This window comes from Apostichopus japonicus, chromosome 19, assembly GCF_037975245.1.
Source record: "Apostichopus japonicus isolate 1M-3 chromosome 19, ASM3797524v1, whole genome shotgun sequence".
In the NCBI taxonomy this organism is placed as follows: domain Eukaryota; kingdom Metazoa; phylum Echinodermata; class Holothuroidea; order Aspidochirotida; family Stichopodidae; genus Apostichopus; species Apostichopus japonicus.
Genome location: NC_092579.1, coordinates 12,960,238 through 12,988,197, shown reverse-complemented (window position 1 = coordinate 12,988,197; position 27,960 = coordinate 12,960,238). Strand labels below are relative to the sequence as shown.

Below are 27,960 nucleotides of genomic sequence, written 5' to 3'. Positions count from 1 at the left end.
GATCAAAGGAAGTTGTAGAAATCAAGTTCGTCTATTTCCGATTGGTAAAAGGAAAAGCATCGCCATATCTCCTTCAAGGAAAGGAAGCTGCTATTTAAATCCATTTTATATTTCGCGTGGAATGAGGAGAAATGCTGCATCTGATAAAAGGAAGTTGTAGAAATCGAGTTCGTCTATTTTCGATTGGAAAAAGGAAACGCATCGCCATATCTCCTTCAAGGAAAGGAAGCTGCTCTTTAAATCCATTCTATTTTTCGTGTGGAATCAGGAAAAATGCTGCATATGATGAAGGGAAGCTGTAGAAATCCACTTCCTTTATTTTCGATTGGAAGAAGGAATCGTTATATTTTTTTCAAGGAAAGGAAGGTGCTCTTTAAATCCATTTTATATTTCGTGTGGAATCAGGAAAAATGCTACATCTGATAAAAGGAAGTTGTAGAAATCAAGTTCGTCTATTTCCGATTGGTAAAAGGAAAAGCATCGCCATATCTCCTTCAAGGAAAGGAAGCTGCTATTTAAATCCATTTTATATTTCGCGTGGAATGAGGAGAAATGCTGCATCTGATAAAAGGAAGTTGTAGAAATCGAGTTCGTCTCTTTCCGATTGGTAAAAGGAAAAGCATCGCCATATCTCCTTCAAAGAAAGGAAGCTGCTATTTAAATCCATTTTATATTTCGCGTGGAATGAGGAGAAATGCTGCATCTGATAAAAGGAAGTTGTAGAAATCGAGTTCTTCTATTTTCGATTGGAAAAAGGAAACGCATCGCCATATCTCCTTCAAGGAAAGGAAGCTGCTCTTTAAATCCATTCTATTTTTCGTGTGGAATCAGGAAAAATGCTGCATATGATGAAGGGAAGCTGCAGAAATCCACTTCCTTTATTTTCGATTGGAAAAAGAAATCGTCATATCGTGTTCAAGGAAAGGAAGCTGATATTTAAATCCATTTTTCATTTCGTGTGGAATCAGAAGAAATGCTGCATCTGATGGAAGGAAAGTGTAGAAATCCACTTCGTTTATTTTCGATTGGAAAAAGTAATCGTCATGTTTTGTTCAAGGAAAGGAAGCTGCTATTTAAATCCATTTTATATTTCGTGTGGAATCAGGAGAAATGTTGCATCTGATCAAAGGAAGTTGTAGAAATCAAGTTCGTCTATTTCCGATTGGTAAAAGGAAAAGCATCGCCATATCTCTTTCAAGGAAAGGAAGCTGCTATTTAAATCCATTTTATATTTCGTGTGGAATGAGGAGAAATGCTGCATCTGATAAAAGGAAGTTGTAGAAATCGAGTTCGTCTATTTTCGATTGGAAAAAGGAAACGCATCGCCATATCTCCTTCAAGGAAAGGAAGCTGCTCTTTAAATCCATTCTATTTTTCGTGTGGAATCAGGAAAAATGCTGCATATGATGAAGGGAAGCTGTAGAAATCCACTTCCTTTATTTTCGATTGGAAGAAGGAATCGTTATATTTTTTTCAAGGAAAGGAAGGTGCTCTTTAAATCCATTTTATATTTCGTGTGGAATCAGGAAAAATGCTACATCTGATAAAAGGAAGTTGTAGAAATCAAGTTCGTCTCTTTCCGATTGGTAAAAGGAAAAGCATCGCCATATCTCCTTCAAGGAAAGGAAGCTGCTATTTAAATCCATTTTATATTTCGCGTGGAATGAGGAGAAATGCTGCATCTGATAAAAGGAAGTTGTAGAAATCGAGTTCGTCTATTTTCGATTGGAAAAAGGAAACGCATCGCCATATCTCCTTCAAGGAAAGGAAGCTGCTCTTTAAATCCATTCTATTTTTCGTGTGGAATCAGGAAAAATGCTGCATATGATGAAGGGAAGCTGTAGAAATCCACTTCCTTTATTTTCGATTGGAAGAAGGAATCGTTATATTTTTTTCAAGGAAAGGAAGGTGCTCTTTAAATCCATTTTATATTTCGTGTGGAATCAGGAAAAATGCTACATCTGATAAAAGGAAGTTGTAGAAATCAAGTTCGTCTATTTCCGATTGGTAAAAGGAAAAGCATCGCCATATCTCCTTCAAGGAAAGGAAGCTGCTATTTAAATCCATTTTATATTTCGCGTGGAATGAGGAGAAATGCTGCATCTGATAAAAGGAAGTTGTAGAAATCGAGTTCGTCTCTTTCCGATTGGTAAAAGGAAAAGCATCGCCATATCTCCTTCAAAGAAAGGAAGCTGCTATTTAAATCCATTTTATATTTCGCGTGGAATGAGGAGAAATGCTGCATCTGATAAAAGGAAGTTGTAGAAATCGAGTTCTTCTATTTTCGATTGGAAAAAGGAAACGCATCGCCATATCTCCTTCAAGGAAAGGAAGCTGCTCTTTAAATCCATTCTATTTTTCGTGTGGAATCAGGAAAAATGCTGCATATGATGAAGGGAAGCTGCAGAAATCCACTTCCTTTATTTTCGATTGGAAAAAGAAATCGTCATATCGTGTTCAAGGAAAGGAAGCTGATATTTAAATCCATTTTTCATTTCGTGTGGAATCAGAAGAAATGCTGCATCTGATGGAAGGAAAGTGTAGAAATCCACTTCGTTTATTTTCGATTGGAAAAAGTAATCGTCATGTTTTGTTCAAGGAAAGGAAGCTGCTATTTAAATCCATTTTATATTTCGTGTGGAATCAGGAGAAATGTTGCATCTGATCAAAGGAAGTTGTAGAAATCAAGTTCGTCTATTTCCGATTGGTAAAAGGAAAAGCATCGCCATATCTCTTTCAAGGAAAGGAAGCTGCTCTTTAAATCCATTCTATTTTTCGTGTGGAATCAGGAAAAATGCTGCATATGATGAAGGGAAGCTGCAGAAATCCACTTCCTTTATTTTCGATTGGAAAAAGAAATCGTCATATCGTGTTCAAGGAAAGGAAGCTGATATTTAAATCCATTTTTCATTTCGTGTGGAATCAGAAGAAATGCTGCATCTGATGGAAGGAAAGTGTAGAAATCCACTTCGTTTATTTTCGATTGGAAAAAGTAATCGTCATGTTTTGTTCAAGGAAAGGAAGCTGCTATTTAAATCCATTTTATATTTCGTGTGGAATCAGGAGAAATGTTGCATCTGATCAAAGGAAGTTGTAGAAATCAAGTTCGTCTATTTCCGATTGGTAAAAGGAAAAGCATCGCCATATCTCTTTCAAGGAAAGGAAGCTGCTATTTAAATCCATTTTATATTTCGTGTGGAATCAGGAGAAATGCTGCATCTGATAAAAGGAAGTTGTAGAAATCGAGTTCGTCTATTTTCGATTGGAAAAAGGAAACGCATCGCCATATCTCCTTCAAGGAAAGGAAGCTGCTCTTTAAATCCATTCTATTTTTCGTGTGGAATCAGGAAAAATGCTGCATATGATGAAGGGAAGCTGTAGAAATCCACTTCCTTTATTTTCGATTGGAAGAAGGAATCGTTATATTTTTTTCAAGGAAAGGAAGGTGCTCTTTAAATCCATTTTATATTTCGTGTGGAATCAGGAAAAATGCTACATCTGATAAAAGGAAGTTGTAGAAATCAAGTTCGTCTCTTTCCGATTGGTAAAAGGAAAAGCATCGCCATATCTCCTTCAAGGAAAGGAAGCTGCTATTTAAATCCATTTTATATTTCGCGTGGAATGAGGAGAAATGCTGCATCTGATAAAAGGAAGTTGTAGAAATCGAGTTCGTCTCTTTCCGATTGGTAAAAGGAAAAGCATCGCCATATCTCCTTCAAAGAAAGGAAGCTGCTATTTAAATCCATTTTATATTTCGCGTGGAATGAGGAGAAATGCTGCATCTGATAAAAGGAAGTTGTAGAAATCGAGTTCGTCTCTTTCCGATTGGTAAAAGGAAAAGCATCGCCATATCTCCTTCAAGGAAAGGAAGCTGCTCTTTAAATCCATTCTATTTTTCGTGTGGAATCAGGAAAAATGCTGCATATGATGAAGGGAAGCTGTAGAAATCCACTTCCTTTATTTTCGATTGGAAAAAGAAATCGTCATATCGTGTTCAAGGAAAGGAAGCTGCTATTTAAATCCATTTTATATTTCGTGTGGAATCAGGAAAAATGCTGCATCTGATGGAAGGAAAGTGTAGAAATCCACTTCGTTTATTTTCGATTGGAAAAAGTAATCGTCATGTTTTGTTCAAGGAAAGGAAGCTGCTATTTAAATCCATTTTATATTTCGTGTGGAATCAGGAGAAATGTTGCATCTGATCAAAGGAAGTTGTAGAAATCTAGTTCGTCTATTTCCGATTGGTAAAAGGAAAAGCATCGCCATATCTCCTTCAAGGAAAGGAAGCTGCTATTTAAATCCATTCTATTTTTCGTGTGGAATCAGGAAAAATGCTGCATATGATGAAGGGAAGCTGTAGAAACCCACTTCCTTTATTTTCGATTGGAAAAAGAAATCGTCATATCGTGTTCAAGGAAAGGAAGCTGCTATTTAAATCCATTTTATATTTCGTGTGGAATCAGGAAGAATGCTGCATCTGATGGAAGGAAAGTGTAGAAATCCACTTCGTTTATTTTCGATTGGAAGAAGTAATCGTCATATTTTGTTCAAGGAAAGGAAGCTGCTATTTAAATTCATTTTATATTCGTGTTAAATCAGGAGAAATACTGCATCTGATGAAGTGAAGTTGTAGAAATCGAGTCCGTCTATTTTCGATTGGAAAAAGGAAAAGCATCTCCATATCTCCTTCAAGGAAAGGAAGCTTCTATTTAAATCAAGAAAAATGCTGCATCTGATGAAAGGAAGTTGTAGAAATCGAGTTCGTCTATTTTGTATTGGAAAAATGAAAAGGATCGCGATATCTCCTTCAAGGAAAGGAAGCTGCTCTTTAAATCCATTTTATAATTCGTGTGGAATCAGGAAAAATGCGGCATATGATGAAAGGAAGTTGTAGAAATCAAGTGCGTCTATTTTCGATTAGAAAAAGGAAAAGCAACGCCATATCTCCTTCAAGGAAACGAAGCTGCTATTTACACCCATTTCATATTTCGTGTGGAATCAGGAGAAATGCTGCATCTGATGAAGGAAAGTTATAGAAATCCACTTCGTCTATTTTCGATTGGAAAAAGGAAAAGCATCGCCATATCTCCTTCAAGGAAAGGAAGCTGCTCTTTAAATCCCTTTTGAAAAATGCTGCATCTGATGAAAGGAAGTTGTAGAAATCGAGTGCGTCTATTTTCGATTGTAAAAAGGAAAAGCATCGCCATATCTCCTTCAAGGAAAGGAAGCTGCTCTTTAAATCCATTTTGCAAAATGCTGCATCTGATGAAAGAAGTTGTAGAAATCGAGTTCGTCTATTTTCGATTGGAAAAAGGAAAAACATCTCCATATCTCCTTCAAGGAAAGGAAGCTTCTATTTAAATCAAGAAAAATGCTGCATCTGATGAAAGGAAGTTGTAGAAATCGAGTTCGTCTATTTTGGATTGGAAAAATGAAAAGGATCGCCATATCTCCTTCAAGGAAAGGAAGCTGCTCTTTAAATCAATTTTATAATTCGTGTGGAATCAGGAAAAATGCGGCATATGATGAACGGAAGTTGTAGAAATCGAGTGCGTCTACTTTCGATTAGAAAAGGGAAAAGCAACGCCATATCTCCTTCAAGGAAAGGAAGCTGCTATTTAAATCCATTTTATATTTCGTGTGGAATCAGGAGAAATGCTGTATCTGATGAAGGAAAGTTATAGAAATCGAGTTCGTCTATTTTCGAATGTATAAAGGAAAAACATCGCCATATCTCCTTCAAGGAAAGTAAGCTGCTATTTAAATCCATTTTATATTTCGTGTGGAATCAGGAAAAATGCTGCATCTGATAAAGGGAAGCTGTAGAAATCCACTTCCTTTATTTTCGATTGGAAGAAGGAATCGTCATATTTGTTCAAGGAAAGGAAACTGCTATTTAAATCCATTTTATATTTAAAAAAAAACAAAAATAGCGAAATGAAAAAAGAGCAAAGAACAAAAAAGAAAATAAACAAAACGATGTAAAAAAGAAAGAAGAAAAAGAAAAAAAAATAAACAAAAATAAAGAAAAAAAACAAAGAAAAAAAAACACAAAACACAGAACAAAGAAAAAGTAAACAAGAAAAAAAATAAAAACAAGAGAAAAAAAAAGAAAAAAATAGGAAAAAGGAGAAAGAAAGAAGAGAAAAGGAAAAAGAAAATGATAAAGAAAAAAAAAGGAAAAAAGAGCAAAGAAGAGAAAAAGAAAAAAAAAACAGAAAGGTAAAAAAGTAAAAAAGAAACAATGAAAAGAGAAAAAATGGAAAAAAAAAGAAAGAAAGAAATACGAAAAGAGAAAAAAGATAGCCAAAGACAGGAACGAATAACGAAAAAGAAAAAGGAAATTAAAAGAAAAAAAATTATAAAGCCAGAACGACAAAAAAGGAGTAACTAAAAGGGTTAGAAAAAAAACAGAGAAAAAGACGAGGAAACAGAAGATAAGTAGAAAAAGTAAGAGACAAAGCAAAAGATATAATGGAAAAGAAAAAGAGATAAGGAAAGAATAAGTAAAGAGAGAGAAAAAATAGAAACAGAGAGATTGAAGGAAAGACAGAAAAAATGAAAAACGAGTGGAAACGGGAAAAAAAGAAAGAAAATAAGATAAAAAGGAAATGAAAACGAAAGAAAGGAAAAAAAATGAAAAGAAGAAGGAAACTTGAAAAGAAAAGAACAAGTGAGATGAAAAAGAAAAAGAAAAGAAAAAGGAGAAAAGAGTAGAAAAAGATAACAAGAACTAATAGAAAGCTAAACATGTCCATTTTATATTTTCGAATGATAGGAAATACATCTTGCAAGGATGTCAGTTGTTTCAATCAGGAGAGGATGTAAAAATCCACTTCGGTTATTTTCGATTGGAAAAAGTAAAAGCATCGTTATATTTCGTCCAAGGAAAGGAAGCTATTTAATTCCATTTTATATTTCGTGTCTGATCAGGAGAAATGCTGCATCTTATGGAGGAAAGTTGTATAAATGCACTGTGCTTATTTTCGATTGGAAAAACGAAAAGCATCGTCGTACTTTGTTCAGGGAAAGGAAGCTATTTTATTCCATTTAATATTTCTTGTGTGATTAGGAGAATTGCTGCATCTGATCAAGGGAAGCACCTCGTTTATTTTCGATTGGAAAAAGGAAAGCATCGCCATGTTTTGTTCAAGGAAAGCTGTATAAATCCATTTATACTTTGTTGAAGGTAAAGTAGCTCATGTAAGATTAATTTACCCTGTAGGAGACAGTTATATGCCATAAAAAAGGAGATAACAAAGTAAATCATTGTCAAAAGAGAGAAGCAAAAAGAAAAGAAAACGAAAACGCAAAGAAAAATTGAAAAGAAGGATAAGACAACAAAAAAACAAAAAAAAAGGAAAAAAGAAAGAACAAGAACAAGAAAGGAAAAAGAAAAGAACAAAAATAGAAAAGGGAAAACAAAACAAGAGAGAAAAAGATAAAGATAAAGGGATAGAAAAAATAGCTGTAAAAAGGGAATTAGGAAAAAGAGGGAGAACACGAAAACAGAAAAAGGAAAAGAGAAAGAACAAGAAAAGGAAAAGGAAAACAGGAAAGAGAAAAACAAATAATAAAAGATAAAGAAACAGAAAAGGAAAATAAAAAGAAGACGAAGAATACATCAAGAAACACTTTACACTTGAGTATAGTAATAGTTCATATGCGCTGATAAGATTGCAGATCATACTTCAATGCATGGAAATGGCGAGATCTCCGACTCTGATACAAGAGCAAATATTATGCTTTTGTAACATTTCACTCATCATTCATATACCAATATTTCTTACGATATGTGCACATAATGATGACATGCTTTACCAAAGTCATTTGCACACTGTAGTATATACCATACTTCATGAGAGTGCGAAATGAGTGCAATGACCACGCGTACTTCAATATCATACGATACAACTGCACAATCAATACCAGGCACATGCGTATGATTATGAACAAGCTTTAAAATGTGACTTTAGGCACCGAATTAGCAATGATTTGTTATTCAACACTGTTAGCAGTACATGTTGTTCTTCTGTGCTTAGTCTAACACACATGCAATATAGGTCAGGGTGCCACACCTCATTAGGGAAACAAAAGACTTGTTGTGTCATGTTCGCGATGTATTACATAATTTTTTGCATATGGCGTTGACTGTCATTCAAAGGGTGCTCCGTTGCTCATGTGAATTTTGAAATAAGATATTTTGTTTAGTTTAAATTACAATTCACAAAACAATAGATTAGCACGTTCATCTAAACCTGCTCAGATGATTTAATTATGGTCATCAATTTTAATCTTAAAGGAACATTCTAGAGATTTAGTGTATTTCGAATGTAAATATCTTTTTCTTGGAATATTTTCTTTCCTCTCGGACATTGACATATCAAGCTAAAATTCTGCTTAAAATCATCCATTAAAGGGAGTGAAGACTCGCGCACAATGAAACGGCCGATGCCGGTAATCTGACCTAGTTTCGAATGAGGTGTAACAGAAGTGTTAGACACCACCATCGATCCCAGAAAATACACACACAGCTTGCTACCGTCGGTAATTAGACACTAGTGTACAGTCAATACATGCAACTACGGTCAAAACCCACAACACAGTGTACATAGCAGCGATGGACATCTCAGCAGGGAGTTGTTATGGAACTCCCTGATCTCAGGTCCAGATAAAAGATAACAAGGTATCACGTTTCATTACTGTCTGCATTTTGTAGCGACAATAAGAAAACTTCACTTGCAAGCAACGGAAAGTTAACTTTTCTCAGAGGGCGGCACGCGGTTTGGGGCGAGCCTTGAATGCCTTTAAAGACAAGAGAATGATAACTGAAAAGCGATCAATCTGCCAGATAGAAAGCTAATATATTGTACAATAGTCACTACTGAAAGCCGGTATTTTAAATTGCTTCAGTAGGCAACAATGAATCGGGTTGCTCCGATGATACCCTCCAACTGTGTTTGGATAATACATATACTATGCAGATCGGTGTGAAGCATCGAGCTAATATATATGGGGGACCTATAGCTAAGCAATTTGAATCAATTACTCCAATTTGATAATACAAATCCATCTTAAAGGAGACCCAGAAATCCAAGCATCGTCGTATGTGGTATGGATGACTGTGATGAACATTATATCATTATCTTATTCCATTTGGGAGATTTGTTTTAACGTTACTTGACACCACATGATAATGAAGACTTGTGCAAGTCTAAATACAGAAATATAACATAGTCGAGTCACATTTGCTCGGTTTTTAATATATTTCGTTATTTTATCGCAATTAATGTTTATTTCCTGTTAGAGAGGATGGTGGGTTCTTCAATTCTGTCGATATTGAAGTTCTTGTGATACCGGATTTTATTCGTTTCAGTGTAGATACTGTGTATATGTTCATTTTGAATATATGAAAGAAAAGTCATAGCACAGTAAAACGATAGGCTTCTGGCTTTCACAGCTTATATAATTATGCTGTCATTGTCGGTATGTTGGACTATGGCAGATCTGAGTACTCGCATCCGATACTTTGTATGACAGCGATTTGTTGGGGAAGGGGGGGGTGGGAGGTAAGCAGGGCCGGATTAAGCTTGTGGGAGGCCTTGGCCAGCTTGGTGGTGGGGGCCCCCTCTAGCAATCTTTGAACTACTGAGTGACGGTACTGGTGTCCGCCATATGCGCACCGTAACGATGTTATGGCACTAAAATTGACAAAAATCAAACCCATCTTTACATATTGAGCGGTCGCTTAGGCCTACTTTGTTCGTTAAAATAATTTTTCAAATCAAACAAATTTATTATTATGTATATATGTTTAGAAAAATACTTGAGAATATGAAAATTTAGAATTTCATGCAAAGTATGGATAAAGTTATGGAAAGTTGGGGATAAATAGCCAACATTAATCATGTTTATAAGTTAAGAACAGAGGGTTTCAATATTTCAATATTTCAATATTTTATATCATATCAGAAGGTATATGAGTGTTGAGGTATTTAACTTCCAATATAACCACACGATCCACAATTGTCACTATTCAGGGTCATTAAGGACTTCATAAAATAATAAATTATAATCACCTGTAAATATGATTACCTGAAAAAAAGGCCATATTATCATGCAAGAGTATATCTTGCACCTGCCGCCCATAACCATTGTATCCACACCTGTGGAATTTTAGCATCAAACAAAACCGTGAAGTGTCTCGTGGTTCAGAGTCTCTGCTTCCAGTGACTCTGTCCTGGCCTAATTCTTCTGTGCCGCCATCTTCTAACTTCCAATATAACCACACGATCCGAAAATACAGGAACGCCGGTGAAAGTAGGCGGCAGGTTTAACTATGAAAATTGGTGGAAAATTCCGTCAAAGAATGGAACAGAAACAGTCTGAGAAACTTCCCGAAAATAACTGGGGAAGACGGGATACTTGATGGCAAAGCCTGTAGAAGATGGCGGCACGGAAGAATTAGGCCAGGACAGAGTCACTGGAAGCAGAGACTCTGAACCACGAGAAACTTCACGATTTTGTTCTGGTGCTAAAATTCCACAGGTGCGGACACAATGGTTACAGCGGCAGTTACAGGATGCTCTTGCGTAATATGGCTCGAAAGATTAAAATTGATGAATTCTAATAAAGAACTCAGTTAAACCACTTAAACCATTGCGAATAAATAATGCCAACTATAGCTGAGTTCCCAAAAGTTCTTGCGTAGTGTTGTTATCTATAAGTTCATTACTCGGGAGTGATATACTATAAGACATGATTTGTTAAAACATACGCGTTTGAAAAGAAACAGATAATCATCAACTATGTAGACACATGCGCCGCCAAGCAGCTTGTAGATTACAGGTCGCTTATCTCGTTATAGCTTCTATATGTATAATGACGTGTTTATCATTTCTGGTAAGATCACTCACCTTTCATATCAGTGGATGATACTCGTATATCAGCGTATAGGGAGAAACCTTTATCAGTGTAAACAATGAACCATACCTTCTCATTAATACTCCAATATAATCATGAGGGGATAAACATTAAGGTTATTCCTCTTTTCAATTGTATAAGGATTGTTCAATAGTATGTTGAATTTAATGAGGAACCAACATTCGTATCACGGTTGGTTAAGTTTGATCAAGAGGTTAATGTACCTCGAACTTCCTGCTATTTAATGCACTATTTTATATTGTTTATTGAGAAGAACATGCGAACAACACTATTTTGAATAATGCGACCACAGCAACAGAAGGCCTTGCCTCAAAAGCATTAACAACATTTAATTTTTTTAATTTTTGTTGCGGCGTTGAGAGTATACGTAACTGCACTTACAACCTATAGGGCCTACATAAAACATGACTTTTATGTTGTCGACAGCATCGCGCCTGTTCCCTTATCACCTTCACAAAAAAAAAAAAACTAATATGTATAATATTGAAAGTCATATCGAGGAGCATAAATTATGATCAGGTTGTATTTCTGTTTATGATAGACTTGTATGTTGGTTCCGTACTCATACTCGAGTACTCATTTTGGAAAGCTTGAATAGATATCATACGCTATACTAGTGTTAGTACACGACTAAGTACTCGTGCACGTGGTTATACTCCTAGTATGAAAATATAGGCTACTAGTGTTAGTACACGACTAAATAATCGTGGTTATACTCCTAGTATGAAAATATACGCTAGGCCTACTAGTGTTAGTGTACACGACTGAATAATCGTGCAAGTGGTTATACTACTAGTATGAAAATGCCTACCGTGTTACTGTACACGACTATAAGTACTCGTGCACGTGGTTATACTCCTATTATGAAAACAGCTACTAGTGTTACTACACGACTAAATAATCGTGCACGTGGTTATACTCCTAGTGAGAATATAGGCTACTAGTGTTAGTACACGACTAATTAGGCCTACTCGTGCACGTGGTTATACTCCTATTATGAACATATATGCTACTAGTGTTAGTTCACGACTATATAATCGTGCATGTGTTTATACTCCTAGTATGCGAATATAGGCTACCATTGTTAGTACACGACTAAGTACTCTTGCAGGTGGTTATATTCCTAGTTGGAACATATAGGCTACTAGTGTTAGTACACGACTAAGTACTCGTGCACGTGGTTACATGTTCTTTCTTCTAATTTGAACTATGCAAAATGGCAGACTGTGCGGAAGTTCAAGTAAAGGGGAAAGATATATTTGTGGACATTTAAAGATGGCTTTCAATTTCGATTTGTCTGCTGCCTTTGTACATATTTGTTGTCTTCCAGTGTGGTAAAGACTGTGTAATTTTAAAGCTGTAAACATATTCCTGTGGAGGTTACTAACTCCGTGGAGCTGTAAGTAAACAATCACGTTTCTTTCGTTTTGCACACCAGCTGACATCGTCGTGTTTATTATCCACTGCGCTAACACTTATGCTAGAGATAACAACTTGGATATTTCACAATAATAAAATTTGCAGCAAACAACCTTCACAGGCTAGTACAAAGTACAACATTTTATTGTTGAAGTTCCTTCGGCACCGAACAAATGTGATTTTAATTGGAGCATTGTTTCAGGCTGATCCATCATGCATCATGTATCAAAGGTGATCATGTAAGAACATTGGATTCAAGTATACCAGTAAAATTATACCATATCAGAGGTAAGTTGAAAAGAAACTTGAAATTGAAACTGTTTAGTATATTTGTTCACCTTAGTTCTAGACACGTAAAGGGAACAAAGGAACACCGTATATCTATATGTGTTTTATATTGTACTATAGAACTAGCAAACTATAAGAATAGCATTTACAACACCTTAAGATCGGATAATGAGTCAGTATGCCGGAGCGTATAGGACCCGACGAAAGGGCACGGGAGCGAACTTTCCCCTCCGCGGTAATTTGTTGAAAGAAAGAAATTTTAGAGTAATTCATCTTTGCTGACGTATATTTGTACCGCTTGAAAATCTTTGCAAGAAATAACTGAGAACAATGTAACCAGTTCGGGGTCTTTGCCTCCTGGACCCCAGCCAGGGTTCGCCCAGGACCCCAAACAGGATTCACCCCCTGGCGGTCCTGCATTGCCAGCCCAGAACAGTGTCATTTCTATCAGAAGTACCGTCCTAACTATACGCTTATATGGTATGCACTGAAGATATGCGAAAAGCATTAAGCCAAGGATTTATAAAAAATAGAACCACTAAGTTGCAAACAAAATAGGTGCTATAGCCGGACAAACGTTTAATACCCCTCTAGTAAGCCCGTCGCACACTGTATATGATCCCGACCCGACTCAATTCGACCGTCTTTACGTAAAAAATCTTTAATCGTGAAGAATAATTGTCCGAGGCCTGACCCTCCGTACACTGACCGGCTGATTAGCGCACACAGCGACTGTTGGCTGTTAATGATCGGAGATCGCCTAGGTCACATGCAAATTTATAAACCCGTAATTGGTTATATTTGTTAAAACTGCAGTCATGTTCAGTCGTGAGCCCCGGAGCTCTGAACGACTGCTAATCGGGAAAACGCATGTATAGTTTTCCCAAGACTAAAAACTGGCAAAATCTTGCTCAGTTTTAGTCTTAAGCCCACCGGCCGACTGATACGACCCTACGCTACTCGAGAGTCGTAACCTTGTTTTCGATTGCCGTGAAGTCCGACGGACTTTAATCTTACCGTCCACCCAGCCCACGCGCACTGCACGACTAATGATGATTTTTCCGAATAACACAGCCATGAAGTTTTCATTTGAAACCAGTGGAGTAAGTAGCAATGCTGCTTGACTACGACCTGCATCGACCAGTTCTATATCTTACCATGGAGGTAAAACAGTTTTACCTCCATGTTTTACCTTCATGATCTTACCGACCAGCACCAATTACAGAAATTAATACGATGCGTACCTCATTTCTGAACAGCATTCGTCGACTGCCGCAACCAGTAATGTTGAGTCCACCGCACACTGCAGGACTAATCACAACCCGACGCAATTGGTTTTACAGTGTCCACATATGAACAAATCAGCCCAAGCAGAGTTCAGTAGAGAATCGTGGATAGTCGGGCAGCTTGCGTGTGCTTAAAACTGCGAATGATAAGGATTTTTGCCCGTTTAAAGTTTGTGTGAAATTTATGTGAAAAAACAAATAAATGAATGAATGAATAAAGTCTCGTCGGCTTCAGTCGGGAAGCTTTAGCATGTATCGTTTTCCCGTCTGACTTAAGCTTAAACTGCACAGTTTTAACAAATGTAACCATTCGCATAGGAATAAATGTGCATGTGACCTAAGTGAGCTCCGATCTTTAAGAGCCGTTGCACAGTCGTTGTACGTGTGCTCGGACCAGTCGGTCAGTGTGCGAGGCTGGGCCAGGAGGGGTGGGGAGGTGGTTTGGGGAGGTGAAGTTGTAAGTCCGTCGGTCTTCACAACAACCTAAGCTAGGTTACAACTGTTGAGTCGGTTCGTATCAGTCGGGTGGTGGGCTTGAGGCCTAATCAGAGGGGAAAACTTACATAGACGTTGTAACAGAAGGACCAAGAATTATTCAGGATGCTTCGTCCCTGGTTCTCCCTGGTTGTAACTATATACAAACTCAATAGGTTGAAAGGTATATGCGTTATCCCAATTAAGGACGGGTGAATATTACTTGATGTGGTAATTAATATGTATAGTTATAAAATAACGCAAACTGCAACTTAAAGATTATAACCACGTATTCGAAAATTCTTGCTTGATGTGAATTACCGCACCAGGCACTAAAAAAATGTAAAGTTTTGCTTTGCATTATTAATGACCAAAAAACAGAAACTATTACTATAAAACTAATCATCAAAGTATGAAGTATCTCAGAAACGAATAGTACCTAGATCTAAGACCAAACTTGAAGACAACAACATCTGAAACTAGAGAAAATGGGATTGTGCTTCGGAGATAAATTTCAAATGTTAGGTTCGTCTTATGTACATTTTTCAAAGAGGTATATGTCTCGTGTTAACCTCACAAAACAAACTTGCTCATATACATATATCAGAGAAACGTTGATTTATTGTTTTAGACTCAACCAGTTGTGGAACAAGTTCGAACTGGCGTTCAAACCACATATTATAACCCACACTGCACGACTGCCCGACGGGGAAACGTTACACGCACACGCACGCAGCCTGACTATTGATTATATTTTACGTCAAACGGAGTCGTATCGAGGCAGCCGATACTCATAGCTATAGTAGCCTACAGTAACTACTGGTGCCACCTGTAACACATGTTACCGTGTTACGAACACAAAGTATAGCCATTACTGATGCACGATTGTGGGACATGAACAGTAGTAACATGTGTTACAGATAACAGCAGTACAGTTAGTGTATACTAGCTATGTGTTTGAAGTATAGGAGGTACGGTACCACTTGATTCCAGTTCACACCTCTCTTTTAATTACGCCAATTCGTCATGCCGAAAACGAAGAAATGACATGTTCGGGTATACCCATATAGCCTATGCCTACTTATATAGCATTTAACTCCATTTTAGAATCGCGTATTAAAGAACTCGCACTCAATGGTTGGTTGGTACAGCAACTACTGTTCATGTCCCACAACCGTGCATCAGTAATTACTACTTTGTGTTCGTAACATGTGTAACATATGTTACAGGTCATGAACAGTAGTTACTGTACGAGCCATGAGTATCGGGTGATCCGGGTCGTGATGAGTCCCGCAGTGTGCGGTGGACTTAACGTTACTGGTTGCGACAATCGGCGACTGCTGTCCCAGAGATGAGGTATGCATCGTATTAATTTCTGTAATAGGTGCTGGTTGGTAAGATATAGAGCTGGTCGATGCAGGTGGTCATCAACCAGCATATAGCTACTCCATTGGTTACAAATGAGAACTACATGGCTGCATGGGCGGCGATCATGGAGGGGGGGGACGGGGGGAAAGGCCCCCAATATTTTAGGTGGGGGATATAGTATCTAATATCCCCCAATATTTGGTGGCATAGTTTTTTTTTGTGGTTATAAATAGAAAATAATGCGTGAGATTATTTATCTAAATCATACTAGGCGGTGGCTAAAACTTCATCCAACACATGCTGCATGAGGTAAATGACTCTTCGTGGTCGTTTCTGTGACCTGTGACCGTATAGCAAGTTGTCACTCATGAGTATTATCATAATGTCTGTACATCTCTTGTGTACGAATGCTAGTACGTACAATCATATATATTATCCACATCAATATGGGTTCACTGGGTTTCCATTTGGCCTGTTTCCTACAAGATTTCTAACCGCAGGCGCGTAGCCAAGGGGGGGGGGGCGAAGGGGGAGACCTTGAGCATATTTTTTGTATTTTTTGTATGATATCGCTAGTAATTTCAAAATAGAAAATGCTTAGATGCAACTTACAAGGCCTGGGAAGTGCCATTTCCAGCGATCTGCAGGGAGGCATTTTCGGCCCAATTTTTTTATTTACGCTTCGCGCCAACTCGTGATGGCGCTACGCTTAGATAGTTTGCCTACAAGCTTCGCCCCTCCCTTGGCAAATTCCTCGCTACGAGCCTGTCTAGCCGTGTCACAATTTGTTACTAAAATTCACCAAAAAATCGTCACAGACTTTCACCGAAAGTAGTTTTTACTCTTTTTTTAGAAATGAATTATAGCTAGACGGATCGCATTCGTAATGAAATTTGGTTTGGCGATAAAAAAAAAGAAGGAAAATAGGGCTGTAGCAACACTAAATTTGCAAAATGTGTAAAACGAAAATTAACTTAAACTTTGAAATTTATCTCTGAAACACAATCTACAGTGGCATTGTTTGATTGTCTCTATAGGTTTAGATGTTCTTGTCATCACGAGACAATTTAATAATATTAATAACAATATTCTTCTATGTGTTATATGTAGTATGATGTATATTAACTGCTGTGTTTTAATGCATCTTTACGTCAATTGCACCTCATCTGAGGAGATAGAGAGAATAAACTGAAAGTAAAACGAAATATACCAATATGAAAAAAATAAGACTTTTATTTCATCAAATAACATGGTTGTAATGACAAGGTCAAATTGTGGAATATCAGCCATCAGGGGTGAACTGGTGTTCCCTTGACGTTTAAACCTAGAACATACATTTTGGTTGATTTATTATAAAATTATAAAACAAAGGACGGCTTACGCCTGCAGTACACCACCATTAGTTTAGCATTAGAGCAAACATTCCAAAAGTTTAGATTATCTATGAGCTGATTGTCTGGAAAATCGGAGTATATATGTGTTTAGAAACATCACTAGCATCGACTTTTTTTAAAATTTTCTATGGCACATCAAGATTTAAACCTGTTTAAAGTCAAGTTGTAAGACTCGGTTGTAACACGGTCCTGTGAAAGTTTGCATATAAATATACACCCAGCTGTGAAGTTTGTTCCCTTGATGAAATTATATATACCTGTAAAATTTCAAATATCGTGCATTCTTATTCTATATACATAATATTTGAATGTTATTTGTCTATTTTTTGAAATCACAATAATTCATCGAATCAGAAGAAGGTATAGCACGTTACTTTTATTTCACAGTTCACATTGTCCAATGCTACCTTGTTTTATTCTCTCTTTTTATTCTTATTTTTTTACAGCGATATGGCAAAATATAAGAATTCAGTTGCACTGACAATACTGATCATCATTTTGTACTTTGATACAACTAACAGTGACATTGCAAGAGTAAGACCTCAAAAGTTGTATCATCATTTGTCAAGAGAGGGACGCTCCTCGGATGACTTCATGCCAAACAAGTTTACAATTGGTAAGACCTTCTTTTCGTACCTTAACAGAGTGCCGGATTAATACCTAATTCTGGAGCCCGGAGGTATCAAATCCTCCCGTCACCCCTCCATTCGGGGGGGGGGATAGAAAGCTTCCAAAGAGTAAAAAGTGTGGGGGGGGGCACAACATCAGAGGGCACTTTCTCATTCTACAACCACCACTCGTTATGCTAGAAACCGATATACACCGGCCATATCACTTAAATATATATGATGTGTTAGTATGCTATCAATACTATTATGATGCACGTTGAATTATTAAAATAAAATATTAAAATTAACAAAGGCTTAAGATATCCAAAAGACAGTTCATCATCAAAGTGACACATTTGATTTGCCCGTAGGGCACATTTGCTATTTTGGAAAAATTTGGGGGGAAGGCACGCCCCCCCCAACCGGCTCCTACCCCCTGCTCCCAATATGCATTTGTATCTCTGAACACTGCTTTCTCATAAGCAAATAAACATCGTCAGTTGGGTAAAAAAAAGTTCAGTCGGTCTTTTTCTCTCACTGAAGAGTATTTATTAGCAAAAGTTTGAGTTTAGATGTAATTATAGGCCTAATTTATAGTCTCAAATGTCTAGTACGCCTCAGAATGCACTATTTGACCTCTCTAAATTGTTTTGTATGGGACAATGACTCCCTGACCCGCCTACAGTGGGCTTGCGTTCAATGACATCACAGCAGTGGGGGGAGGGGATTTCGACCTCCCCGGTCCACCTTCGAAATCATGTGCACGTCACTTGACGTGACATGACCAATGGAACTGGTTTAATTAAATGTCTTGGACGGATTCGATAAAGCGCATCTCTTCATACAAAATATAAGGGATACCCGAAAGACCCGGGAAGAACTGACTTAAGTTAATACCGTTGTTATATCTCCGGATTGACAACAACGCCGAATAAACGGGACAAGCTTGACGGGAAACAAGAGAAGGCGAGAACAAAAGATTCATGAAGGAACACAAAATGTGCTGTCTATGGTTGTTTTACAATCACACCCCGAAGTTCCCAAGGTCGAAATAATTTTAGCAATTTAAATTTTGAGCTGTCGAAAACATATTTTGTCTTTGATGCTCTCAATTCTTATTTTTTTTTTCTGTTCAATTTGTTTTTCCCAAACAGCTTTCTATTATTGAGTTACTTATGATACTATTGCAGTACAAGCTTATGAATAATGTCAATAATCTAGAACAACGAAAACAGCTCGTGTTTTTATTATCTCCACGAAACCAGTCAACATGATGATTGATGTTACTGGCGACCAGGCGCATGATATATTTACCTTAACCGTGGACCTTACCATTGGATGAAACAGCGAAAATCCATTACCCCCTTATCACATTATCAATGACGACATTTGACATTATACGTTAGAAGACAAGGTCTAGACCCCATGAAGTCACATCAATGTATACTTAGCATGTTATCTTGTACTTCGATGAAAGCCACTTTGACGAAATATTTTTTATCAACCATATATAGTTTATCTAGATAGCGTGCAAAGAATAGAAAGAAAAAAATATATCTAAGTGCCACTTTAATGATAAATGTTTTAGGGCGAGGCACATCACTCTTGTGTCGAGCAATTTATAAAGTTTACTTAACCATTGAAATTAAGAAGACCAATCAAGAAAGATTGACATATTGTCACGTGTCCTGAAAAATAGAATTATAATAGTTTGGTAATTGGGAACCAGATAACAATGGCGCGGCTGTGCTTTTCGTGAAATGTCACTTTCGTTTTGATTTCGTATATGTATATGTATATATACATGTATACATATGTATATATACATATATATATATATATATATATATATATATATATATATATATATATATATATATATATATATATATATATATATATATATATATATTACGTTTGCTTGGCCTAAACCATGAAAACGAAACTAAATACAGAAGGTAAAACTACCGCAAACGCAATCTAGTTAACCTTTCATCCATACGACAGTTGTTTTGCACGCAATGTCGAAAGTTTAACTCTGATATCATAGGTGTAATCGACCGACTTATAACAACCTTTGAGCCCTTGTGGTATGGATCCGTCTGCTTAGTAACAAAGGGAAGAATGTTTATTACCAATACATAATAATGTATACGATGTGAAGCGTGAGGAAAGGGTCGGTGCAGTTGTGGTTAAAGGAGGTCGGCAGTTTTCCGTATATCCTTCTTACATGTATTGTAGTTTTTATGCCAACCTTAAACCTTTATAAGGCCCCATAAGATGACTATGGGGGTGGTGAGTTTACTGAAGATGTGGACCTTTTTGATTGAACGCTTTTTTAGGCAGGGGTCTTCTTTGGTATAACTATGGGTGCTTAGATGCAAAATAGTGCTTTATTTGCAACCACAACTCAATTTGTTTTGTATCATGTGACGCAGTTATGGTGCGAACGTCCCCTACAGCACGACAGATCTTTCTCTACTCATGGAAATGTGTCCCTTGCAAACACGGGAGGAAAATATCCCTTATGCCACACAGATGCGTCAACCACAACTCTCTTTTTTTTCGACAGAGATATTTTCAGATTTCTCTTTATTTTTTTTTCCATTTTTACAGATGGATACTTTAACAATGAGAAGAGTAGAAGCGGTAAATTTCAAACCTATTCGAGCGAGTCAAACTGGATCAAATGTAAAATAACTGTAGAACTAGAAATGGGGAATACAGATAATTTAGAAGAATCTCTATCTCTAATGAATATTTCCAATCAAAGAACACTAAGGGCAACAAGTTGCGAGATCACGAAAGAAAGTGCGGATTCAGAAAGGGACAGTTGTACATGCTATTTCAGGAACTTGAATTTAAAGGGAGAAGAACGACTAGCCTGTTGTTCCGATAACCATGACCCGAATTGTGAGCAGGGATATCACTTCTTTATCACCGTGTTAGGTAAGAGACTGTATGTAATCCTTTTAAGATGGGTTTTGAGGGTTGGGGAGGAGGTACGGAGGGCCTTTGGGTCATCAACGAAGAGGTGGGAGGCTCGCTTGTTGAGATAACAAACGACAAACGCAGAAGAATGGAGTATAATATCTGTTACAATTAGATGTTATAAAATTTGAGCAATGGACTGCACCATACCATATTTCACACTACCATACTACCTATACATGTAGGAGATGTGTATATAGCCTACATATTAAGGACCGTAGTCTAAAGCCCGCCACGCACTACCAGACCGACCAAGGCCCTCAGTACTAACCTTGACCGTCGCGGTTACGTGGAACATCGTGGATAATCGAGCAGCGTGCACGTGCTTGTGCTTAAGACTGTGCTTGTGCTTAAGACTGCGACTGATCAAGGTTTTACTAGCTTTATAGGTGCGTCGACTTCGGTTGGGAAAACTGGACATGTAGCGTTTTCCCGTATGGCAGTCGTGCAGTTTGGGTAATTATGTGGTTGGAACGTTCCCCCCACTGGCAGTAGATCACAATCTGCGTTAGTTGACGACTAAAACAGCGCAGTTGGACCAAGTGTAACCAATCACGGGGAAATTATTTTGCACGTGATCTAAACGGTGCATCGGTCGTTAAAAGAAACCAGTCGTTGCGCGCGCTTATCAGTCGTTCGGTCTACGGGGTGGGGTTAGGGGTGGGGTGGGAGTGGGTGGGATTGAAGGATGGAGGTCAGTCGTTAGAATATACAACGACTATCAAGCAGTGGCGGCGGAACCGGGGGGGCTTGGGGGGCTCAGCCCCCCCAATAAAAAAGTTGAGGGGGCAAATGCATAATAAGCCCACCCCCCCAATATTTACCAAGGCTCCGAAACGTGCATCTGCCCATTTTTTAATGCATACTTGTCGATCTGTCCGATGCACACGTATACTCTATAGGTGTAATAATTTTAGTAATTGCTAGGGGACCCTCGGCCCGTCCCCTGGCTATAGACCACATTGTCACCCCAACCGCGTCTTCACGCCTCGTGAAAAGTGGAAGCAGTGAGTGTGAGTACCGGTAAGCGTAACACAACTTTGTGTTAGGCCAATGACTTGCCTCATTTCAGCCAGTTCTCCAACATCACCTTACTTAGTGGCGGAGCGTCCATATATACAGTCAGGGGCGGATGCCCCCCCCCCCTGACGGACTCAAATGGACTGCTGGCGCCATTTCCAGCTTTTCACTACTTTTTACTCATTATGGCTTTTGACTATTTTATTGCGCTCTCATATACCTATTGACATTTGTCATATTCTGTTGGTGTAATTTTCCGACAAAATGGCGACGACACCTATTTATTCTCCGTTTATCTGCAAATTAGCAAGGCCCCGGAAAGGGTCATTTCCTGCAATCTAGGGAGTATATTTACTCAAAAATTTTCTGTACGCTCCGCGCCAACCTGTGGTGGCGCTCCGCTTAGATAGTGTCGAAAGCGTCCCTACAGATCATTCTTGCCCTTCCCCCTGACCAATACCTCTGGTTTCGCCACTGCCCTTACTACACTCAAAAACGTCTATACGAGTACACTACGAGTAATAGCTACTCTCTTTAAACACCATGGAATATACAAATTACAATGTTTTTACAGATTTTTACGTGCAATCTCAGAAATTGCAGACTTGAGACCTATATTTTAGGGCTAGGTATTCGCAGCATAAAACACTCGGGAAGTGCCGTTTCCGGCCATCTGGGGGTTTGAAAAAGACCCAAATTTTCTTGTACGCTCCGCGCCAACCGATGGTGGCGCTCCGCTTAGATAGTCAGTCTCCACACATTAGCCACCCCAATAATTTTTCCGTTCCGCCGCGCCTGCTATCAAGACAATACACTCGAAATTTATATCACGACGGTCAAGTTGTGTCATACACACCATATCAAACGCACGCATCTGCTTCACAAAGGATTTGTATTCATATCCTCGTGAGAATGTGGACTTAAATTACGTAACGATTCGGAAATTTGACGTCATCTGGCTCATTTATAATCTGCAATTCATATTTTAAACAAACTCATTATCCCCCGTAGGACCTCTCGCGAGGTCGACCAGGGATTAAACTCCTTTTGATTTGATTTGATTTGTCAATGAACTATTCATTCTGTCATTTGAATAAATTCATTACACATTATGTTTCAATTAAGCTTCCTGTGATGCTGAGTCTTTTCACGTTCAATTCATAACTAAAGAAATGCTATTGGTTACAAAGATGATAAGCAGATAAACAGAAAATGTAAAGTAACAATATTTTATCGTTACATTTGTTTACTAGGAAATTCCCAACCAACTGCGATGAAACCGACAGTTAATAAATCCACTACAGCCAGTGACTATGTACGTTCTACATTGTCTCCTCCTTTACACCACATGTCTTCCTCGCATGGCTCTGGGGAGGCCGCGGTCTTACCTGGTGATCTTGGATTCTGTAAGTTTTGGCTTTCAGTTCTTCCTTTCTTTATTCCTTTTTCTTTATCCCTTTTTCTTTTCTTCATCCTCTTCTTCTTCATGGTCTGATGGAACTTTTAAATTGAAAGTAGTCATTAATATACGCGCATTCGACAGCTCGAACACTGACTGTCCTATACAAGCAATATAATATGGATGGTAATTATTGCATCGGAATAATGCATTAAATAAGGAGGGAGTTATCTCGTATATATAATCACAATTATAGTACAATACTTGTATATAAAGAGTAGCGTATTATTCCCGTTCCGTCGTCTCTTTGTTATTGTCTTGTTTTTCTTTCTGTGTGGTGAGGAGAGTATAGCTTCTCATAATTACAGTTTTATTTTATTATATAGATACAGAAAGTAAAACGACCGTATTCGCAATAGTGATTACAGCTTGCTGTTTGATTCTCGGTATTCCAGTTGTTTACGTGGTATACAGACGCATTAAGGTAAGACCTTCTTTTTACACATTTTTTTTTCAAAGCAGTCATATATTTGCTTTAGACTTTCAGAGTAATGGCATGGAACCATGGCAAATTTCAGCTTTCAGACGGGCATCAACGCAATTTTTAAAATCTGAAAAGGTATAATAGTATTTTTTTTACACACACTGACAGAAAGTACGTACTGAAATGAGAGAAAACAGCAACTTATCCATTTTTACTTCACTCATTACATTCTTTGACGCTCGATCGAAAAGACGAAGTGCAATGGTCAAGATGCACTCGAAATTTATGTCTTGCATCACCTATTATATATATTTATATTATATATATCATATATATATATATCATATATATATATATATATATATATATATATATATATATATATATATATATATATATATATATATATATATGATGTATATAATATAAATATACATAATAGGTGATGCCAGACATAAATTTCTATATATATATATATATATATATATATATATATATATATATATATAAACATAGGGCTATGTTAGCTTATTTCACTACAGGCGTATATGAGACATGGTATAGGTTGGAACATGGGGATTCCTCAAAAGTGTCAGCATAAGCAAAATGTACAATAGCATATTTTTTACAAAGTGTCATTGGCTCAACTAAAGATAACCTCGCCCCCTAAAAAAAGAAGATATAAATCAAGAATTTTCTTGTCTTCATTTAATTCTCAGGGATCTCGTAGAATGGAGCTAGTATCGACGGTGGAAAACTGATACGACCTGAACAATATATTATTGACTTGACGAAGAACGTCTCACCATTGTACCGATCGAAATGTCATTCAATGGCCTCGGCGATGCTCAATGCAAAGTGATACCACTTTATCTAGCCGTTAGGAAAAGAGCGCGCAGTTTTGAGGAAGAGAGCTCGCAGTTTTTTTTTGTATTCATTCATCGCATTTAATGATGATCGTTAAGGGAGTGCAAACAGAAGCTATTTCCATTCGTGAATCTGTCCAAGTAATAAAGTAACCAGAGTATGCCGATATTGGAATCTCCAGAAATGAAACGATTTTATTATTGGCAAAACCCGCCGAAAGGAAACTTGTTCGGGATAACCATCGCAGTATATGTGTCATAGAAAGATGATTATGAACTAATACGTTATTTACGTGAAGCAGGTAGCAAGTGAAAGTTGAAAGAAATTTTGCTCCAAATTTCATGTTCCGTTATCATTTGTCTTTTTATATCTATCATTCATATCCTGATAAAATAATCAGCTCCTAGAGCAATATCAACGTAATGCGTTCGATCGGAACAGGTTACATATAATCCTAGCGATACCCCGGTAGCGAATCTTTTTTCCCAAACAGGTTTGCAAGTGTGCGTTAATAGTCGTTCATGATTGGTCGGAAAAGTTTCGTCATCACCATAGAAACCTTCATTTTGAGGTACTGCATCCATTGTTGCAACGAAGATATACCCGTTCAAAATTACCCGTAGCTTTCGTACATATATTTAGATATATTTGGAATTGGTTTAGACATATTTAGCACACTAGTATTATATGATCTACTTTGATCGAAGTTTTCTGTGAAGGCATTAATCGATAACATCGCACAGTGAAAGTTTCGTACAGGGTACATCACACATGCGCTGTAAGCCTATATGTATTATAACTAAGTTCACAGTGCAGTGACGGAAATATATCATACTATACACTATACTGTTTTGCGTATATTTACTCAAGACTCGCGTCATGAAGTTGCTTTTAGTGTAGGCCTACCCATTCCACGAAACAAATTCTGATTTCAATAGAACGGTTCACGAATCGTGGATAACGTAAACACGAACCAAATAGAATGTAGCGTATGTATCATAAGTGAGATCAACATGTTAGGGCGTTTGAAGGGAAACCCCTTAACTATACTCAATCAAGTGTCAGTGTGTAACTCAGTATGTCTTCGAACTTCCAAGCGATGGTTATTATTTATGCTGACGTCACGAGCAATTTGATTGGCTGAAAACTCCGTAATTGCAAACCTGTTTGGGAAAAAAATTCGCACCCTGGTATACCGTTTCAAGATGGTCCTAGACTCTAGTTAGTGTTTACGGATTTGCAATTTGTGATGGAAACGTATTATTATTATTATTCCCCGTAAAAACATCAACTAAACAGGTTATAAAAAAAATTATGAACTATTGTAGCATGCAATATAACTCGGCTGTAATATTATAACACTTTCTATCTCGCCGGGTGCAGTTTTATTTTAACCGTGTTGTGAGAAAGGCGAATTTTTTATACGAGGAATTTACCAAAGTTGTAAATGCTATATGACTATTAGGTCTTTTAATAACGCATTTAGAGATTATTCCTAGTTAGTCACTGTCAAATAATATATAATAAAATATATTGAATTGGGCATATATATATATATATACATACATATACATATACATATATATATATATATATATATATATATATATATATATATTTAACACCGTTATACGAATAGTTATGCAGCAGTATACTGTATGAACAATACTTCTTTGTTTTATTGTGCCTACGTCACATCCTGTTTGCGGGATCGAGTATTCTCACATCTCATTGAATAACATGTCAGCTGTTTTATTGGTCGAGGAATTTTTAATGAACTAAAGGTTTTACATCCATACTCTGTATCTTCGATATACGTGAAGCATTGGAAACTGGATGACGGGGTACATGCGTGGCAGGGGTGGAAGGGCAGTTAGGGTAACGAGGGTGGGTGGTCGAGATTGGGTATGAGATAAAAGGTTATAATACTATCCCCGAATTGTATCATCCTAAAATAAATCCAAAAGTTTTTAAAAAATCATTTCTGTAGGTTCTGTCCCTCCTGGTAATTCTCAGGTGTTAATGAGTTTCAACGATAAACGAATAGATTTCTCAGATGGGGCAAATCCTCGGAGGTTGGCAGTGAAATGCAATTTGAAGTTTGAAAATGGGTGACCATTATATTCCACTTTCTAGCATGTTGGGGAGGGGGGGGGGGGGAATGCAATAATGATGATCTTAAGATTTAAGACCTTAATTTGTTTGTTTATTTTGGGTATATTTTGTCGATCTATGTACATTTTAAACAATATCTTACTTTCTCCTTGTCATATTTGTTTTGTAAGATATAAGCTATAGTGAAAGAAAAATGTGAGCAAGAAAGATAATAAAGTTCTGGTTGACATTGTCTGAACTGCTCTTGTATTGTGTTAATTTTATTAAAATTAATTAAGTGGTATTAATTTGAGCGCAAAAATCCCGAAAGAAAAAAAAATACAAACGAATAAATTTACCTCCAAGCAGACAATTAACTATCTTTGTTAATTGGGACTCAACCCCTGAATGTTGTTTATGTCTATGTATATATGAACGGTCTAACTATGAACCATTCATATCGATAAATGAATGAAGCAAAATAGCCCCAGTGACGATTTGACATTAAACGATTTTGACAATGCGAGCATTGAGTATGTATGTGTGTGTGTGTGGTGTGGTATGGTGGGGTGGGGTGGGTATGTGGGCGTTTCCAGAGGATCTGGTATTGTGGAAGTTTCTCATAGAGCTTTAACATCCATACACTGATAAAAACCTATTCACAATTATGTATGTATGTATGTATGTATGTATGTGTGTATGTATGTATGTATGTATGTATGTATGTATGTATGTATGTATGTATGTATATGTGATCTTCCCGCAAGCAGGAACTCGCGAAAGAAGCCATGGAGGCTTGTAGACTCGCAAGCTGACCGAAGCCAATCTCTCGGCACACATCCATTTAACGTCCATGTCAGGAAGTTGTTATTGAACAACACCCTTGCCAGACGACACACATTGCTGTCGGCGGGGAATCGAACCGGGGATCTCATGACTGGGAGACGCCGGCGTTAACCACTCGGCTATACACTCCGCCTATTTAACTAAAAGAGCGGGCAGTGCAAGTTCATTGATGTGTATTAACATTACACGTAATGGAATATTGATCTTTACCGATTAAGATAAGTTGCAATTGGCTGTTAAATATAACAGCATAGTGTAGTTAATGATAACAACAAGTTTATCCCGAATCCTATATCGCTATTTGGATCCCGGTTCAGTATGTTACGAAAGCTTTCCCGGTCATGAGAGAAACCTTGGAATTACCAACTAAATTTCTTCACTTATTGAATAAGCGTAACAACTAAATAATTCAAGTTAAAAATGTTAAAAAAAAATCATGCACTCAACTCATATGGGGTCATAAGAACGGGCGGGCAAG

General features: G+C 37.4%; 2 protein-coding genes across 2 annotated transcripts; both read left to right on the top strand.

Annotated features, from left to right (window-relative positions):
* The first annotated feature begins 5,513 nt into the window (after positions 1–5,513).
* LOC139959787 (uncharacterized) lies at positions 5,514–10,646 on the top strand. The gene is made up of 5 exons (XM_071957634.1): positions 5,514–5,549; positions 6,062–6,142; positions 6,404–6,441; positions 7,263–7,309; positions 10,549–10,646. The coding sequence occupies exons 1-5, from the start codon at positions 5,514–5,516 to the stop codon at positions 10,644–10,646; spliced, it is 300 nt and encodes a 99-aa protein (XP_071813735.1).
* Positions 10,647–12,432: 1,786 nt separating this feature from the next.
* On the top strand, positions 12,433–26,895 carry LOC139960229 (uncharacterized). The gene is made up of 6 exons (XM_071958421.1): positions 12,433–12,651; positions 17,620–17,789; positions 20,398–20,730; positions 23,046–23,198; positions 23,578–23,675; positions 24,395–26,895. The coding sequence occupies exons 2-6, from the start codon at positions 17,624–17,626 to the stop codon at positions 24,434–24,436; spliced, it is 792 nt and encodes a 263-aa protein (XP_071814522.1). The 5' UTR covers positions 12,433–12,651; positions 17,620–17,623; the 3' UTR covers positions 24,437–26,895.
* Positions 26,896–27,960: the final 1,065 nt, after the last annotated feature.

Excerpts from the sequence above, each read along its gene's own strand:
- LOC139959787 (XM_071957634.1), top strand. The coding sequence starts at position 5,514 with ATGCGGCATATGATGAACGGAAGTTGTAGAAATCGA. Across the intron at positions 6,442-7,262 it reads GACGAGGAAACAGAAGATAA|TAAATCATTGTCAAAAGAGA; the intron begins GTAGAAAAAGTA and ends GAGATAACAAAG. Across the intron at positions 7,310-10,548 it reads AAAGAAAAGAAAACGAAAAC|GTGCGGACACAATGGTTACA; the intron begins GCAAAGAAAAAT and ends AAAATTCCACAG.
- LOC139960229 (XM_071958421.1), top strand. The coding sequence starts at position 17,624 with ATGGCAAAATATAAGAATTCAGTTGCACTGACAATACTGATCATCATT. Across the intron at positions 17,790-20,397 it reads GCCAAACAAGTTTACAATTG|ATGGATACTTTAACAATGAG; the intron begins GTAAGACCTTCT and ends CCATTTTTACAG. Across the intron at positions 23,676-24,394 it reads TGGTATACAGACGCATTAAG|GGATCTCGTAGAATGGAGCT; the intron begins GTAAGACCTTCT and ends TTTAATTCTCAG.